The sequence below is a fragment of the Lissotriton vulgaris genome, chromosome 7 (assembly GCF_964263255.1).
Source record: "Lissotriton vulgaris chromosome 7, aLisVul1.2, whole genome shotgun sequence".
Lineage (NCBI taxonomy): Eukaryota > Metazoa > Chordata > Amphibia > Caudata > Salamandridae > Lissotriton > Lissotriton vulgaris.
In genome coordinates this window covers 91,369,185-91,383,307 of record NC_141695.1, presented here as the reverse complement: position 1 = coordinate 91,383,307, position 14,123 = coordinate 91,369,185, and the positions used below count along the sequence as shown (strand labels likewise).

The following is a 14,123-nucleotide window of genomic DNA, read 5'->3' as shown; positions in this document are numbered from 1 at the left end:
CTACTATGCATATTCATGCAGACAATTGAGCAGCCACCCTGAATGTATTTTGTATTAAAAATGCCATTAGCAGGTGGCTGCTGATGTGCAAACATGTTGTGATACATGCACACTTGTGTGAGGTCCAGTGCTTCATTTGAGCAGGTTGTTTCCGGTGCTCAGCTCCGGCACTTAATCAGGTAGGTTACGTGATTCATCCAGAATCACAGGTTGTTGTGCAGAGACCGAGGCTTGAACCTACCTCCCCAGCTCCGAGGTTGGCAGCTCTGGCCGATATGCCACATCCTCTGCCAGCTTGTAGGGTTTCATGGATCTTTATTAGGCATTACTAACAGGGGGAAATGGCCGGTGGAAGCTGCCTCCTGACGATTTTTTCACAAATTAACCACTGGCCATGATGCACTTGCAGACAGTTTTCTTATTCTGAACTGTAAACGTAAACAATAATGTGGGAAAAATAACGAATAGCAAGGTCGCACTCTGCAGCTGTGGAGCCGTACTAAAAAACACACATTAAAATCTACTGCGAGACAGGGAGTGGGACTGGGGAGTGTGCTTGTCATTGCAAATTAAAAACTGAACAATACAGAATGGATGTGGTGGAGTATGAGCTAAAATGAAGATTTATAGAAAGGGGGTAAGGATGCATGAGGAACAAGTAAACACATGCTCTCCAATGTAGTGTGAAAAGTTAAAGACAAGAAGCATTAGACACGCCAATAGGTCTGGTTTACACATCCATGTAAAGGCCAGATCTATAAGCCTTGCCAATGCTTGTTTAAGGAGCGATGGCACCTTAAAGAAAGACATAGTGTTAATTAATGATGTAATTATCAAAATGGAATGTGTTCTCACTCGATGACAAGTCAATTAATATCACAGCCTTTGAAATCCACTAAGGTACCCATTTACCTCACTGACTTGACTTATTTAACCGCTTGAATTCTGCAATCTTCTTGGCACGTCTTCACCTTTGAGATAAAATACATTTGGAGTGGGAAGGGGTCTAGGGAAAACTAACGCAAACTTTAAAACCTTTTTTAAAAATTATGTAGCCCAGTTTCCTTTAAGGAAATTAGGCTGCAGTTTGAGAAAAAAACAAGAGCACTTTATTAAAATGTGAGCGTTGGCATTGTGGTCTGCTGTCCTTAGTAGGCCACCATCCCAGTGAAGGCATTGAATCATAGTGAGTCAAAATGTACAACTGTTAGCAAACTGGGCTGTTGTGTCCTTGCAGTTGTAAAGGTTTACTTCTTGATCTCTCTCAAGAGAGTTTTTTCCAGTAGATTTTAGTACCACAATTTGTTTAATCAGTTGTATGACAGAACCCTGTATGCCTTTAAAACACCATCACTACCCTGACTGCGACATTACCAAGCGTTACTTTACCACATACGTTTTCACACCTTGCTTTAGGGGGCTCCAGACTTTTGAATAATATAAATTACTATTCCAACTCCAGTCTATGCAGCAGTAGGGAAGTTGTTGGACTTGAAAATTCAACACCAGCCCAAAAATGTCCACCCCCACAGTAAGTAGTTGTGGCGACTTGCATGGTAAAGTAACGCATGGTAACTTCACAGTCAGGGTAGTGACTTTGTTGTAAGCCTGGTCCAAGTTCTGACTATGTGGTAAATTATGTTTCCCATTTACTCAGGTTGTACAAAAGTCCTTTCTTTGCTGTCGGCGCTGGATGGGGTTCTCATAATTCTTCTCTTTTTCCCAGTTTTCCAAGATCCAGCGCAAAACTGTGCAGTTCCTTGATAGAAAATAAAATACAGGTGAGTAAGAGAAAATTAATGGACTTTTGTTTGCTCTTCTTCCTTTTTATTTAGTTATAATACTGACTACTTCTGTTTCTTTCTTCTTAAATATAGTCTTGTTTTCACTCTTATATTATTCCTGGTTAAGGTTTGAAGTTAGGGTTGTGGTTTCATTTGTAAATAAAAATAAAAAGGAATCCAAAAAGCCACAAATGAAATAATTTAGAATTCTAGAAACAAGTATTCTAGTTATACAGCAGTATTTTTCACATTTGACTGAAAAGAAAGAGTACACATGAGCAATCTCTGACAACACACCAGTAAATTATAAACATGTGACTACTTTGAATTATCTGTTATGTTCGGGTTTCCCTCTCTTTATGGTGTTCGCCCTAGGCCTCCTTCTCCATCCCTACCCGCCTGTCCAGCTTCTAAAACCAGCATCACCTGTGACAGCTGTGCCCCTCCAGGAGCATGGCAGGTACATCTATCATCTTCTTTCTGATGCTGGACTGGACCCCGCTGGAGCTGCCTAATTTCTCATCCGCGGTTTTCTCTCTGCTTCCAGTCAAAGGTCTCTAATTCCCGTCACCCCCATGTCTCAGGGACATTTCCTACTTCTGTTGTCCGTTCATCAGGTGTGTTCTCCTTTCCTTTGAGTCATTTTCCATTCCCGAGTAGCAGAGTACTGGGTCCTTCTCTCCCTCCTTCTCCTCATCTTCAGTTTCCTCTTCGTCTGGATTTAAACTCTTAAGGTGAAGAAACTGAAGTCTTTCATCAGTATCTTGTCCATTCTGTTTCTTTCTGTTCTCTTGTCCTTTCTCTATTCTAATTATTTCTTGTCTTTCCTTAGGTGTGCATGCATCTCGAACCGCTTGCTCCGCCAGCTCCGCTCCGCCGACCTCGCCCTCGCCACTGTCCTCCGCATCCGAAGAGCAAACACTGGCGGCAGATGGTTCTCCCACCTCGCCGCCAGAACCTGGAACACCCTCCCCATCCTTCTACGGCAGACCCAGGACCTACTCACCATCCGGAGGATATTCCCGACCTGGCTATTCGAGCAGTAGCAGCACCCCTCCCTGCAGCCCTTGAGACCCTCACGGGTGAGTAGTGCGCTTTACAAATGTTTGATTGATTGATTGAGGAGTGGTCGGAACAAAGCAACCAGATAAGATATGACATTTTTGACATCCCTCCTCTCTTAGAATTTTCAATTTAGGAGAAACTGGATTTGCTCGAGGGAAATATCTGCTTTGATTTGTTCCCTTGCTTTCCGGTGTCTAGTCTCAAACAAATAAATTGTAGTGATAAAATACACCTTAAAAGTCCTGGATCATTTCATCTCTTTGCACTGTTTCCAACCAAGAGGTGCATGATCAGAATACAACAAAAACGTATGACCTTCCAGATAACATAGCAGCTTCTCTATGGCCCAGGTTATCTCTAAACATTCCTTCTTTATTATGGGATATTTTTGTTCTCTGGGAAATATTTAGCTGCTACTAAAGTGAAAAGGTGCTTCTTTATTCAGACTACTTAGGGTCCCATTATGATGTTGGGTGGAAAGCATCTGCTCGACACTGTCTTGTGTCATGAACGACCATCTTGTGGTCAGCTGTTTTGAAAAACGGATTACGATGCGACCAAACACTATTCAGTAGGAGTCCCATTGTTCCCTACTGGAGCTCGTGTTCAGCCCCATTGTGCCTGCTGGAGAGTGCGGGGTTTTACATGGGGTCTCTTAGGTACCCTCTTGGCCACCAACCAGTCGCCGCAGGATGAAGGGAGCCCTGACAGGGGCCCCCAAAGTCACTTTCCGACAGCCTTTCCATGTTGGACAGGCCAAGTCAGAAAGGCTGTTGGAAAAAGATATCATAATCGTGGCGACGGAAAAGCTATCCATAGTGGTGTATGATGCGTTTCCAACTGGCACGAATATTCAGAGAGCCCGTCAGAACCAATTCAGAATGACCTTCTGATTTATGTTCCGACCATGAACATCGTAATCGGTCCGAATTTAAATTGACCGAGACGGTCGGAAGGGTTCCAAAACGATCCAGGAAATTCTGACATTGGGGGGGAGACTTTCCGCCCAACATCGTAATAAGGCCTTAAGTTGTGATAATACTGCCCTGTAAGAAATTAAGCTGTTGGTTGACAAGGGTGTGAGCCCTGGTCAAGCAGCAACCACAATCCTTGTCAGGATGAAGTCACAAGCAAACTCTAGATTAACCTGTGCTCAACCCCCAGGCAATTTGGCACAGAGCAGTCAGACTTAACCCAGAGGGAAAGTGTAAAGTATTTGTACAACACTTCAAACAATAATGGGAGCTAAAACATCACAAAAGGATCCTATACTAGTCTAATAAATTAGAGTCATTTTCAAATAAATAAAACAAGACCAACATGAAATTTCAGAAGTATTCATATATATTAAAATATCCACACAATTCGCTGTCTCAGGAATGTGTACAGTTGACAGTGCCTAGGAATTATGCAAAATGTTTTGGTTGTTTAACTATATTTAGAAACTTTGTTGTATGCCACAATTTGTCACTTTTCTTTGGTTCTATATTCACTTGAGACACTGACCACTATCAATTTTTTAATATTTATATATCTTTAAGCCCCAAAAATATTTTTTAAAGATGTATAAAGGTTTTCTTCTCTATGTATATCCTCTGGCTAACGATTGCGATTGAGCAAATAATATCATTTATCTTGTTTATACGTTCCGCAGGCATCCTAAATGCCCTGGTTCTTTGTGAGCTGTGTTGCCCTTGTTTCTTGAACACAGTAGGAACACTAGTAGCATTTAATTTTCAGGCCCTGGGCACACACAATACAACTTCACTAACGGCCTATAAATACATTTGACATGACAATTGGGGATAAGCCAGTGTAACCTTGATTTAAAGAGTAAGCACATGTGCCTTAGCACTCGTCAGCGGTGGCAAAGTGCGCAGAGTCCTGAGGCCAGCAAAAACTAGATCAGCAAGAATGGTGGAGGAAGGCAAAACGTTTGAGGGGATGACCACCCTAAGGTTGACAAGCCTAACATGCCCCAATACCAAAATTGGAGGCATCTGTTAGAAGAATGAAGTTTAAGTTAAAGTCTGGTGTTTGTAAGACAGCTTTAGATGAAATCATTAATTTATTGAAATATTTCCTAGAGGTCGACTTCTGTATCAAATCAGTTAATGGTCCTGCTAGGTGTGAGTAGTTAGGAATAAACCATCTGTAGTAGCTGAGGATACCTGAAAAAGGCCTGTATGTCTTTTTAGTTTTTCAGGAAAGGAAAGAATGTGACTTCACTAACTTTTTAGCCTTGTGGTTCTATCAGTCCATTTCCTAATTTGAATCCAACTAATTTATCTTAAAGTATGCCAGTCATGATTCTTTCTCATTTATGTGAAGCCCCGCCTCTTTTAAGGAATGCAAAACATTTGTTAGAAGTTTTAAATGTTCAGCCTAATCATTGTGAATATTAAGCGATCACACAGATTTAACAAGGGGCTGGAATGTTGCAAGTACCAGATTTGGACCACCTCATGGTAAAATCATGCACCGGGAGCGTCCCGTACTTTAGTTTTAAATATAGCGCTCTGTCTAGGGGTTTGGTTATCAGGTCAAGGAAAGGTTCCAGTTTTCTCACCCATTTAAATTCCAAAAACCGATCCGTAAGTGAACCCCCAACCGATCCACACAATGCCTCGCCCTGTATCCAATCCCAGTATAGCTTCTTGATCACTTCCTTGGGTGGCGGCATTTGTGACTCCCATGCATCTCTTAGTCCTAGTTTGAGAACCAGGTCTCTCACATTGTTCAGCCATCCAATTTTATTGCCAGTGTCGAGCAGTAGAAGGTCATCCAACCCTTCAGCATATTTAGCAAGCTCCTCAGTCCTTCTTAAGCGGGTCCAGAAAAGCAACGGGCGTAGCCTCACCAGGTCCTTGAGGGCTCGTCTGCCCAAGTCTAGTCGCAGGGGGATCAGCGGAGTAGAGGCGGGAAGAGCCACCACCTCCCTCAAGAACTTATTTTCTGCTATGGAAAGTTCTGAGACATTTTCGAACCCCCAGAGCTCAGAGCCATATAATGCCGCCGGGAGTATCTGGCCCTCATAAATCGCCAAGGCCGGGGAGACAGGTTTGCTAGTTGACTCACGAAGCTCCCTCAGAGTCACCCCAGATACTCTTTTGTGACCGAGTAACATTTTGGCCAGATGGTCCTTCCAAGTCATTCGAATATTTATCCGAACTCCAAGATAGTCGAATGAGTCGACCATCTCCAGGGGGGCCCCATTAAGCGAAAAGTTATTTTTAAATCTTTTGGAAGGTGAGAATGCCATCAATTTAGTTTTCGAGGTGTTAATGATTAAGCCTCTGTTAGTGCAAAAGGAGCTAAATCGATTCAAGAGTTTTTGCAGACCCACTGGGGATTTGGAGATCAATAAGGTGTCGTCGTAGGGTGGGGATTCTTTCCCCCTCCAGGGATGGGGCATCCGACTCTTCCCCTTTCAGATGGTCCACCACTCCATTCACAAACAGGGAAAAAAGAGTCAGGGCCATGACACAGCCCTGGCGTACTCCCCTCCTCACAGGGACCCTATCCGTTAACTGGCCCTGGGTACCCCATCTGATCCTCGCATAATTCCCCTCGTGGAGCTTTACGATTAGACTCAAGAGACTACCGGGGAATCCCATCCCTCCTAGGATCTCCCACAATTTAAACCAAGGGACCAGGTCAAAAGCTGTTTTAAGATCTATGAAGGCCATATATAAACTGCCTTTTTTGATGGTAACTGTCTTCCAATAGATAACAAAAAAGCGAAAGACCTGGTCCATCATGCCTACCTTTCTTCGGAATCCCGCTTGGAAGTGGGAGAGGATGCTAGCCTCCTCCATCCAATCGCCAACCCTTGAGATGATGACCCTGCCAACCACTTTCTGGATTACATCTATCAAACTGAAAGGTCTGTAATTGGCAGGGTCATCTGTGCAACGATCGAGCTCATGAGGTTCCGAAAATTGCTGAAAACATGGCTTTTCAGCTAGGTCTTGCCTTTTATAGGATCTCTCCTCTTTTTCTCTGGGACTGTCCGCATGCGCCATGAGACTCCCTCACGGGATGTGATAAGTTCTGCGCAATACAAATTTCCAGACTAGACTAGACTAGACATCTCTTGCCCCCTTCTTAAACACTGTTACCACCTCAGCCCCCTTCCAAGAATCTGGCACAGGGTGTCCCCTAGCAATCAAATTCATTATTGTGGCGATTAGGTTGGCCCAAGCCCGAGGTTCCCCAATCAAGAGGTCCCCAGGGATCCCATCCGGACCGGCCGCCTTCTTCGGGGTTAGGTGTCTAATAGCCACTGCAACTTCAGAGGCCGTGAATGGGAGGTCGTCCACCCCTGAGGTATCCCCATCTCCAGAACTGACTACCCCGGGGCTGTTTATGTCCTCATTACCGCCATATAAGGATAAAAAGTGATTAAACCATTGCTGGCTAGTTATGTGAGCTGCTAATGGTTGTGATCTCCCTCGCCTGGCTCTGTTAATTAAATCCCAAAAAAGGTTCGGGTTCCTCCTGCTCACGGCTTTAGTTAGGTCTTGCCAATGCTGTTCCTCCCATTCGCGTTTAGCCAGCGATAATACTTTCAAATAGTCCTTCCTATCCGCTCTAACTAGCAAAGGATCCCTTGAAAGTAGGGCTTCTGTCAGATTTTTCCTTTTGCCCTTGCACTGGTCCGAATACCAAGGTTTATTTGAGATGGGGGGTGTGATGTCTTTTCTATGGCTTTTCCCTTCGGAGGTGAAGAAGTGACTTACTTGCTCAATTGTGGCTTTATAGGCTGAGTCAAGGGAAGTATGAGGGTTCATGCTAATCTGGTTTTCATAATCCCAAACCTCGAGATCCGAGTACAGGCCCTCCACAAGGGATTTAATGATCCCTAGATCGTCCTCCTTCAGATTTGCCTTATCCCATTTCAATCTGCCGTTATTGTTGTATGGGATAATCTCTTTAGTTATCTTTGCGGGGGCATTCACCCTCCTATCTTTAGAGATACCCCAGTTAAACTTACTACACAAGGGGTTATGGTCGCTATCCTGACTTTGAAGCACCTCCATATCAATTAGGTCAGCCCACAAACTAACATCCATTAGGATGTAGTCAATTCGGGACGGCCCAGTGAGCCTATTAAAAGTCAGTGCACCTGCCCGGTCGGACGTGGTCCTACCGTTAAGAGCTCTTAGCTTGTGATCCCTAGTTAGTGCATTGATTTGGATTGCCCTAGCTGACCATTTTCTAATAGGGGGCAAGGACAGGGTTGGAATGGACCATTTCGAATCTTCATCTTCGATACCCAAGGGGTCGTCTCCGAGGAGGGGTTCAAACGTACAATTGAAATACCCCCCACAATGATTTTCGCTGCAGGAGGGCAGTTAGCTAAGGCTGAATCCAGAGATAATAAGGTTGATGAGGTGGTATCCCCTGGTGCCCCTCGGGCATACACGTTGAATAGATCAAGCCTACATCCCTCAGTGTGACCCCTAGAAGAGAGGTGAAGTATGTCACTACATTCCGAGTCGTGGCGGGTCACATCCCAGTCTAGATCAATTTTTATCCAGACCGTGAGGCCTCCCGCCGGTCTGCCCTTCCCTCTACTTACTGCTGGGGAAAAATAGGTGGTGTAACCCGGTTTGTTTATGGGTAGCAAGCTCCAAGTTTCCTGAAACAGGCAAACATCGAACTTCTCAATGAATGTATGCCATTCCGGTATGTCCAGCTTCCTTTTTAACCCCGCTACATTCCAAGATAACAGGTTTATTACCACCTACCAATGGAGCTCCAATAGTGTTGGTGGTAGCGGCAGTTTGAACTACATGGGATCTCTCCTGCCATATATCTATACTACCACCTGATCGCGGAGCCTCCACACCTGACTGACCAGGTCTCTCCCCCTTAGACTGTGAACATCAATCGCAGTCTTCCAGCCCGGAGAGCTGCGAAAACCGATTATAAGTGTCCAGAGGGGTAAAGGGTCTTAGATGTTCCATCCTAGTGTCGTGGTTCATTGTGTGTCTATGGGGCACTGTAATCCAGGCAGAGTGGTCAGCAGCCAGGGCAGAGTACTGCCCATGCTGAGGATAAATGTTGCTGTATGGTAAAGGAGGGGGTGGTCTATAGCAGTGGAACTTGTTTGGTATTTAGGAGGAAGGGTCTCTGGCCTGGGATAGAAATAAGTTAGGGCCCGGGGAATGATACGAGTATCCCCATTTCCAGGTGGCCAGTTTAAGATGTAATCTACTGCCCGAGGGTCTCTAAAGTTAACCACCACTAAGTCCCCTTCAATATATTTTCGTCTACTACCCAGCCAGTTGATCCGCCTGACATGGACTATATCCCCATCTATATTATGTGCTATGGGCCTATATGTCCTCAACCAGTGAATGATTTTATTTTTTAATTCAGCATATCCCGCCTTCTTGCTTTCTGCTAACGGTGGGACCCCGGTCAAGACTACCACAAAGGGCACTGCTTCTGGGGGAATTTCCACTTGCGGCACCTTTTTCCGTGGGTCTCTAATATATCTGCCTTCCCCATGATCATCCGGTTTATTACTTATCGGGGCCTTTAACACTGGTCTTTTAGGGTCACCACCCGTTTCAATTACTGGTGTGTTTAGGTGTTTAGGAGGGGGTGGATTTTGGGAGCCGAGGTCAGCCCTACCCTGGGGCTGTGACTTCTGTTTGGTCGCCTGGGGTGGGGCAATTGGGGTGTTAGCAACATTGGTAGCGGATAACCTAGCTGAAGGTGTGGGATGCACAACCCCGCTCCCCTGGGCTTTGGTTAGAGTAACCATGCTGTTTATAGCAGTCTCCAGGATGGTCAGTCTAATTTCAACCTTTTTAATAGTCTCATTAATAGGTAAGAGGAAAGATATTAATAAGAATTCCAAGTTCCCTATTAATGAGGGGGGAGATGGGATATCTGGTGCTACAACCCCAACATTACTATCTGAATCCACGGCCTGTATAACTACTTCAGATGATCTGGTTTTTGGCGGTGGTGCTTCAGCTGGTGGAAAATCCGGCCCCTCTACTAGAACGCTCTCATTTGGAATGGGAGTTTTTAACCCTTTACCAAAGTCAGAATGCAGGATTTTAGCTTTACCTTGGGCTGCCCTTGATTTCCTCCTTGTTTTACTTGGTGGCGGGCGGTGGGTCTGGGTAACAACTAATTGCTTGGGTTTCGGCTTCCTAGACTTGGTTGTAACAGTGATACGGCCGGGACTAGGGGTAGGGGAAACAATTACAATATGATCCGAGGGCAAGCAGGGTGCGGGTGTACAATCACAGAGCAGAAGGGGAACACCTTCTTGACTAGCATTTTCCCCACTCATGTCTAGTAAACCTCCCTCCCGGGTCAAAGCAAGAGGAGTACTGTCAGTAAGGGATCTGTTTTTCATGCTCTCGACTGAACGTCGCCGCTCAGCCCTGCGCTCAGCTAAAATAGAGTCCTTATCACCCTCACACAGAACCTTAGGGAAGTAGTTGTCCAAAGACCCGTTGCGTAGTCTTCCTCTCTTCCCAGGGGTTTCCTCTTCTGCCAGCATAGCCATTCGCCTGCCGGAGCACGGACCACTGAGCAGCAGATGTAAAAGGGTTGGCCCAGCCTACTCTGGCCTACGAGGGCCTCAGAGGGCCCGCCCTTTGCCCGGGCTTCGCCCCGAGCTCCGTCCCACGTGCGTCCCGCTGCGCGAGACGGTTAGGATGATTTTATACTCCTGGGTAAAGGGGGCGGGCCGCTGCCGGAAGAGGCTGCAGGTGTGAGGACTGCCTCGCAGTCCCGCAGCGGTGTGGTCGGTGAGGTCGGGTCCTACCACCAGCGGCAGCAGCTCCCTCTGCAGAGCCGCGTCCTGGGTGTCAGGGGTTAAAATCCAGCGAAGATCCAAACAGGAGCAGCACAACGCCCAACAGGTCAGCCCACGCACTGTCCTTGAGTAGCACCCGCGCAGCGGGTGCTGTGAAAGTTTATACAACACCAGGCGGGGGGCGGCCCGCTGTGGGAAGAGGCTGCAGGTGTGAGGACTGCCTCGCAGTCCCGCAGCGGTGTGGTCGGTGAGGGCGGGTCCTACCACCAGCGGCAGCAGCTCCCTCTGCAGAGCCGCGTCCTGGGCGTCAGGGGTTAAAATCCAGCGAAGATCCAAACAGGAGCAGCACAACGCCCAACAGGTCAGCCCACGCACTGTCCTTGAGTAGCACCCGCGCAGCGGGTGCTGTGAAAGTTTATACAACACCAGGTGGGGGGGCGGGCCGATGCGGGAAGAGGCTGCAGGTGTGAGGACTGCCTCGCAGTCCCGCAGCGGTGTGGTCGGTGAGGGCGGGTCCTACCACCAGCGGCAGCAGCTCCCTCTGCAGAGCCGCGTCCTGGGCGTCAGGGGTTAAAATCCAGCGAAGATCCAAACAGGAGCAGCACAACGCCCAACAGGTCAGCCCACGCACTGTCCTTGAGTAGCACCCGCGCAGCGGGTGCTGTTAAAGTTTATACAACACCAGGCGGGGGCGGGCCGCTGCGGGAAGAGGCTGCAGGTGTGAGGACTGCCTCGCAGTCCCGCAGCGGTGTGGTCGGTGAGGGCGGGTCCTACCACCAGCGGCAGCAGCTCCCTCTGCAGAGCCGCGTCCTGGGCGTCAGGGGTTAAAATCCAGCGAAGATCCAAACAGGAGCAGCACAACGCCCAACAGGTCAGCCCACGCACTGTCCTTGAGTAGCATACAGTGATCTTATTGCCTTTAGTAGCTTTTGTGGTATACCCCAATTGGTAAGTTTTCTCCATAGTGTGCCACGGTCTACCCGGTCGAATGCTGCACTATAGTCTACAAAACAGCAAAACAAAGGAGGTTGAGCGGGCTGAGTCGCCCGTCTGGACAGATATCCCAGTGCTATGATGTTGTCTACTGTGGAACATTGAGGTCTAAATCCTGTTTGGAAAAAAGGAAGGATTTTGTTTTCTTCTGCCCAGCTTTCCAGTTCCTTCAGCAACACTCTAGCATATGCCTTTGCCTCGATATCTAACAGGGCCACTAGCCGATAATCTAACAGGGCCACTAGCTTACACATAAAGTTAAATTCACACTTACACACAAACAGACGCGCTCTCTCAGGTAAGCAGACAAACCTGCAAGCAGGCATGCAACATACATTTAAAAGCATTTTTTGTTTTACTTACCTCATGGTAGGTCTGTCAGCTTTAAGGTGATCTTCCCGCAAAACACTTTGCTTGCTTACATTCTCTTTTTGTTTCTTCTGTTTGTTGGCCTTAGGGATCTGAGCACTTTGCCACTGCTGACCAGTTCTAAAGTGCACCTGTTTTTCCTATAAACATGGCTACATTAGTATGTTTATCCACCTTTTGGATATTAAATTAATCTATAAGTCTGTAGTAGAGTGCACTATAAATGAAATGCTACCAGGGGCCTACATTACTAATTGTGCGACCCACTCAAGTAGCCCTTTAAATGTACCTCAGGCCTGCCACTGCAGATCCTGTGTGTGCAGTCTGTCTGCCATGTTTACCTGAAATTTAAAACTCCTTGCAAACCTTATACACCCCTTTTATTACATATATGTCACCCCAAAGGTAGGCCAGAGATAGCCCATATGGCAGGGTGCTGTGTAAATAAAAAGTAGGACATGTACATCTGAGGTTTTGCATGTCCTGGTAATGTCCTGTGTCTTCTAGACAAGTTTTAAATAGTTACAGCTGCAATCTATCATATAAATAAGTAACCAGCCTATAAATTAGCAACAAACATAATGCAAGTCAATCATTGCCCTATGAAAATAAATAGAAATGCATAATACACACAAGAAACAATTAGAACTGGCTTACTACACACCTATTGTTTGCCTCCAATTCAATAAGTTTCTTCTGCGAGTAAACATATCAACTTAGACTGTTGGACGGGGGTGATGTGTACTGACTTTCCTTTTTGTTCTTTAATTGCAGATATCTCTGATTGCCCGACACTGGAAAGCTGCATTCCTAGACGCATGGAAGGTGAAAATCAAACTGTTGGGACTGAGTTTATCATTGTGGGTTTCAATGATTTTCCGCAAATTCTAGTTCCACTTTTTTTGGCTTTTTTGTTGGTTTACTTCCTGGTACTTGTGGGCAACATTCTTGTTGTGGTGATTATCTATTACAACACACAACTGCATACACCAATGTATTTTTTCCTCGCAAACCTAGCCTTTGTTGACATCTGTTACACAACCATCATTTTTCTAAACATGCTCGCTCACTTCTTTTTGGCGGAAACACACATTTCTGTAAATAGATGTTTGTTGCAGATGGTTTTTTTCACGTCCATGTTGTCTGCAGAATTTTTGCTTCTCACAGTCATGTCTTATGATCGATATGTGGCCATTTGCAATCCATTGCGTTATGTGAAAACCATGAATTATGTAGTTTGCATGAAGCTGGCTGCAGCATGCTGGATAATAAGTTTCATAGACACAATACCACACAATGTACTAATACATAAGCTCTCATTCTGTGGGTCTCACACAATCAATCATTTCTTCTGTGACTTAGCAGCTGTAATAAATCTTTCTTGTAGCAGCACTCACGCTGTTGAGACAGCAACCTACATCCTTGGTTTTATATTCGGAGTAACACCTTTTGCTTTAACTATCGCATCTTACATCAACATCATCTCAACAATACTGAAAATCCGGTCTAAAGGAGGGAGACGCAAGGCCTTTTCCACCTGTGGCTCCCACCTCACTGTGGTTATATTATTCTATGGAGTTATCTGTTCTACATACCTGAGACCACCATCAACTGTTTCAGTAAAAAATAACAAATTATTGTCTTTGTTATATGTTGTTGTAACTCCACTTTGTAATCCAATTATATACAGCCTGAAAAACAGAGATTTTAAAAACACCCTGAAGAAGATAAAGAATATAAAATAGCATTTAAGAAACAAAAATAAAACATATTATTTAATCTTTCAAAGCATGTATTGCCGGGATACATTTAATTAATTACTGAGGTTTTTTCCCTATGTCTTGGTACCTTGCATCCTTGACAATTCTGATGCCATTTGCGCCCTTTTACTTTGGTCCCCAAAGTGATCTTATGATTTTAGAAATCAGAGATGTTTTGGGGTTTGGCTTTTCAAATGCAGCTCACAACAGCGATAGGCGCAGGTAATATAGGCTGTGATTCAACAAGTGGAGCAGCCGGTTCTGACTGGCTGAACTGTTCGTACCCTTTCCTCATTTGGGGCACCCTGGGTAGATTCCCCTAGACCTGAGTTTCGGTTATAGCCAGGCCTCTCCCAACAAAGG

The 14,123-nt window shown here is 45.6% G+C and overlaps 1 protein-coding gene across 1 annotated transcript; it reads left to right on the top strand.

Annotated features, from left to right (window-relative positions):
• Positions 1-12,818: 12,818 nt before the first annotated feature.
• LOC147700876 (olfactory receptor 5V1-like) lies at positions 12,819-13,745 on the top strand. The gene has a single exon (XM_086928517.1). It carries the CDS (start codon positions 12,819-12,821, stop codon positions 13,743-13,745), a length of 927 nt encoding a protein of 308 aa, XP_086784643.1.
• Positions 13,746-14,123: the final 378 nt, after the last annotated feature.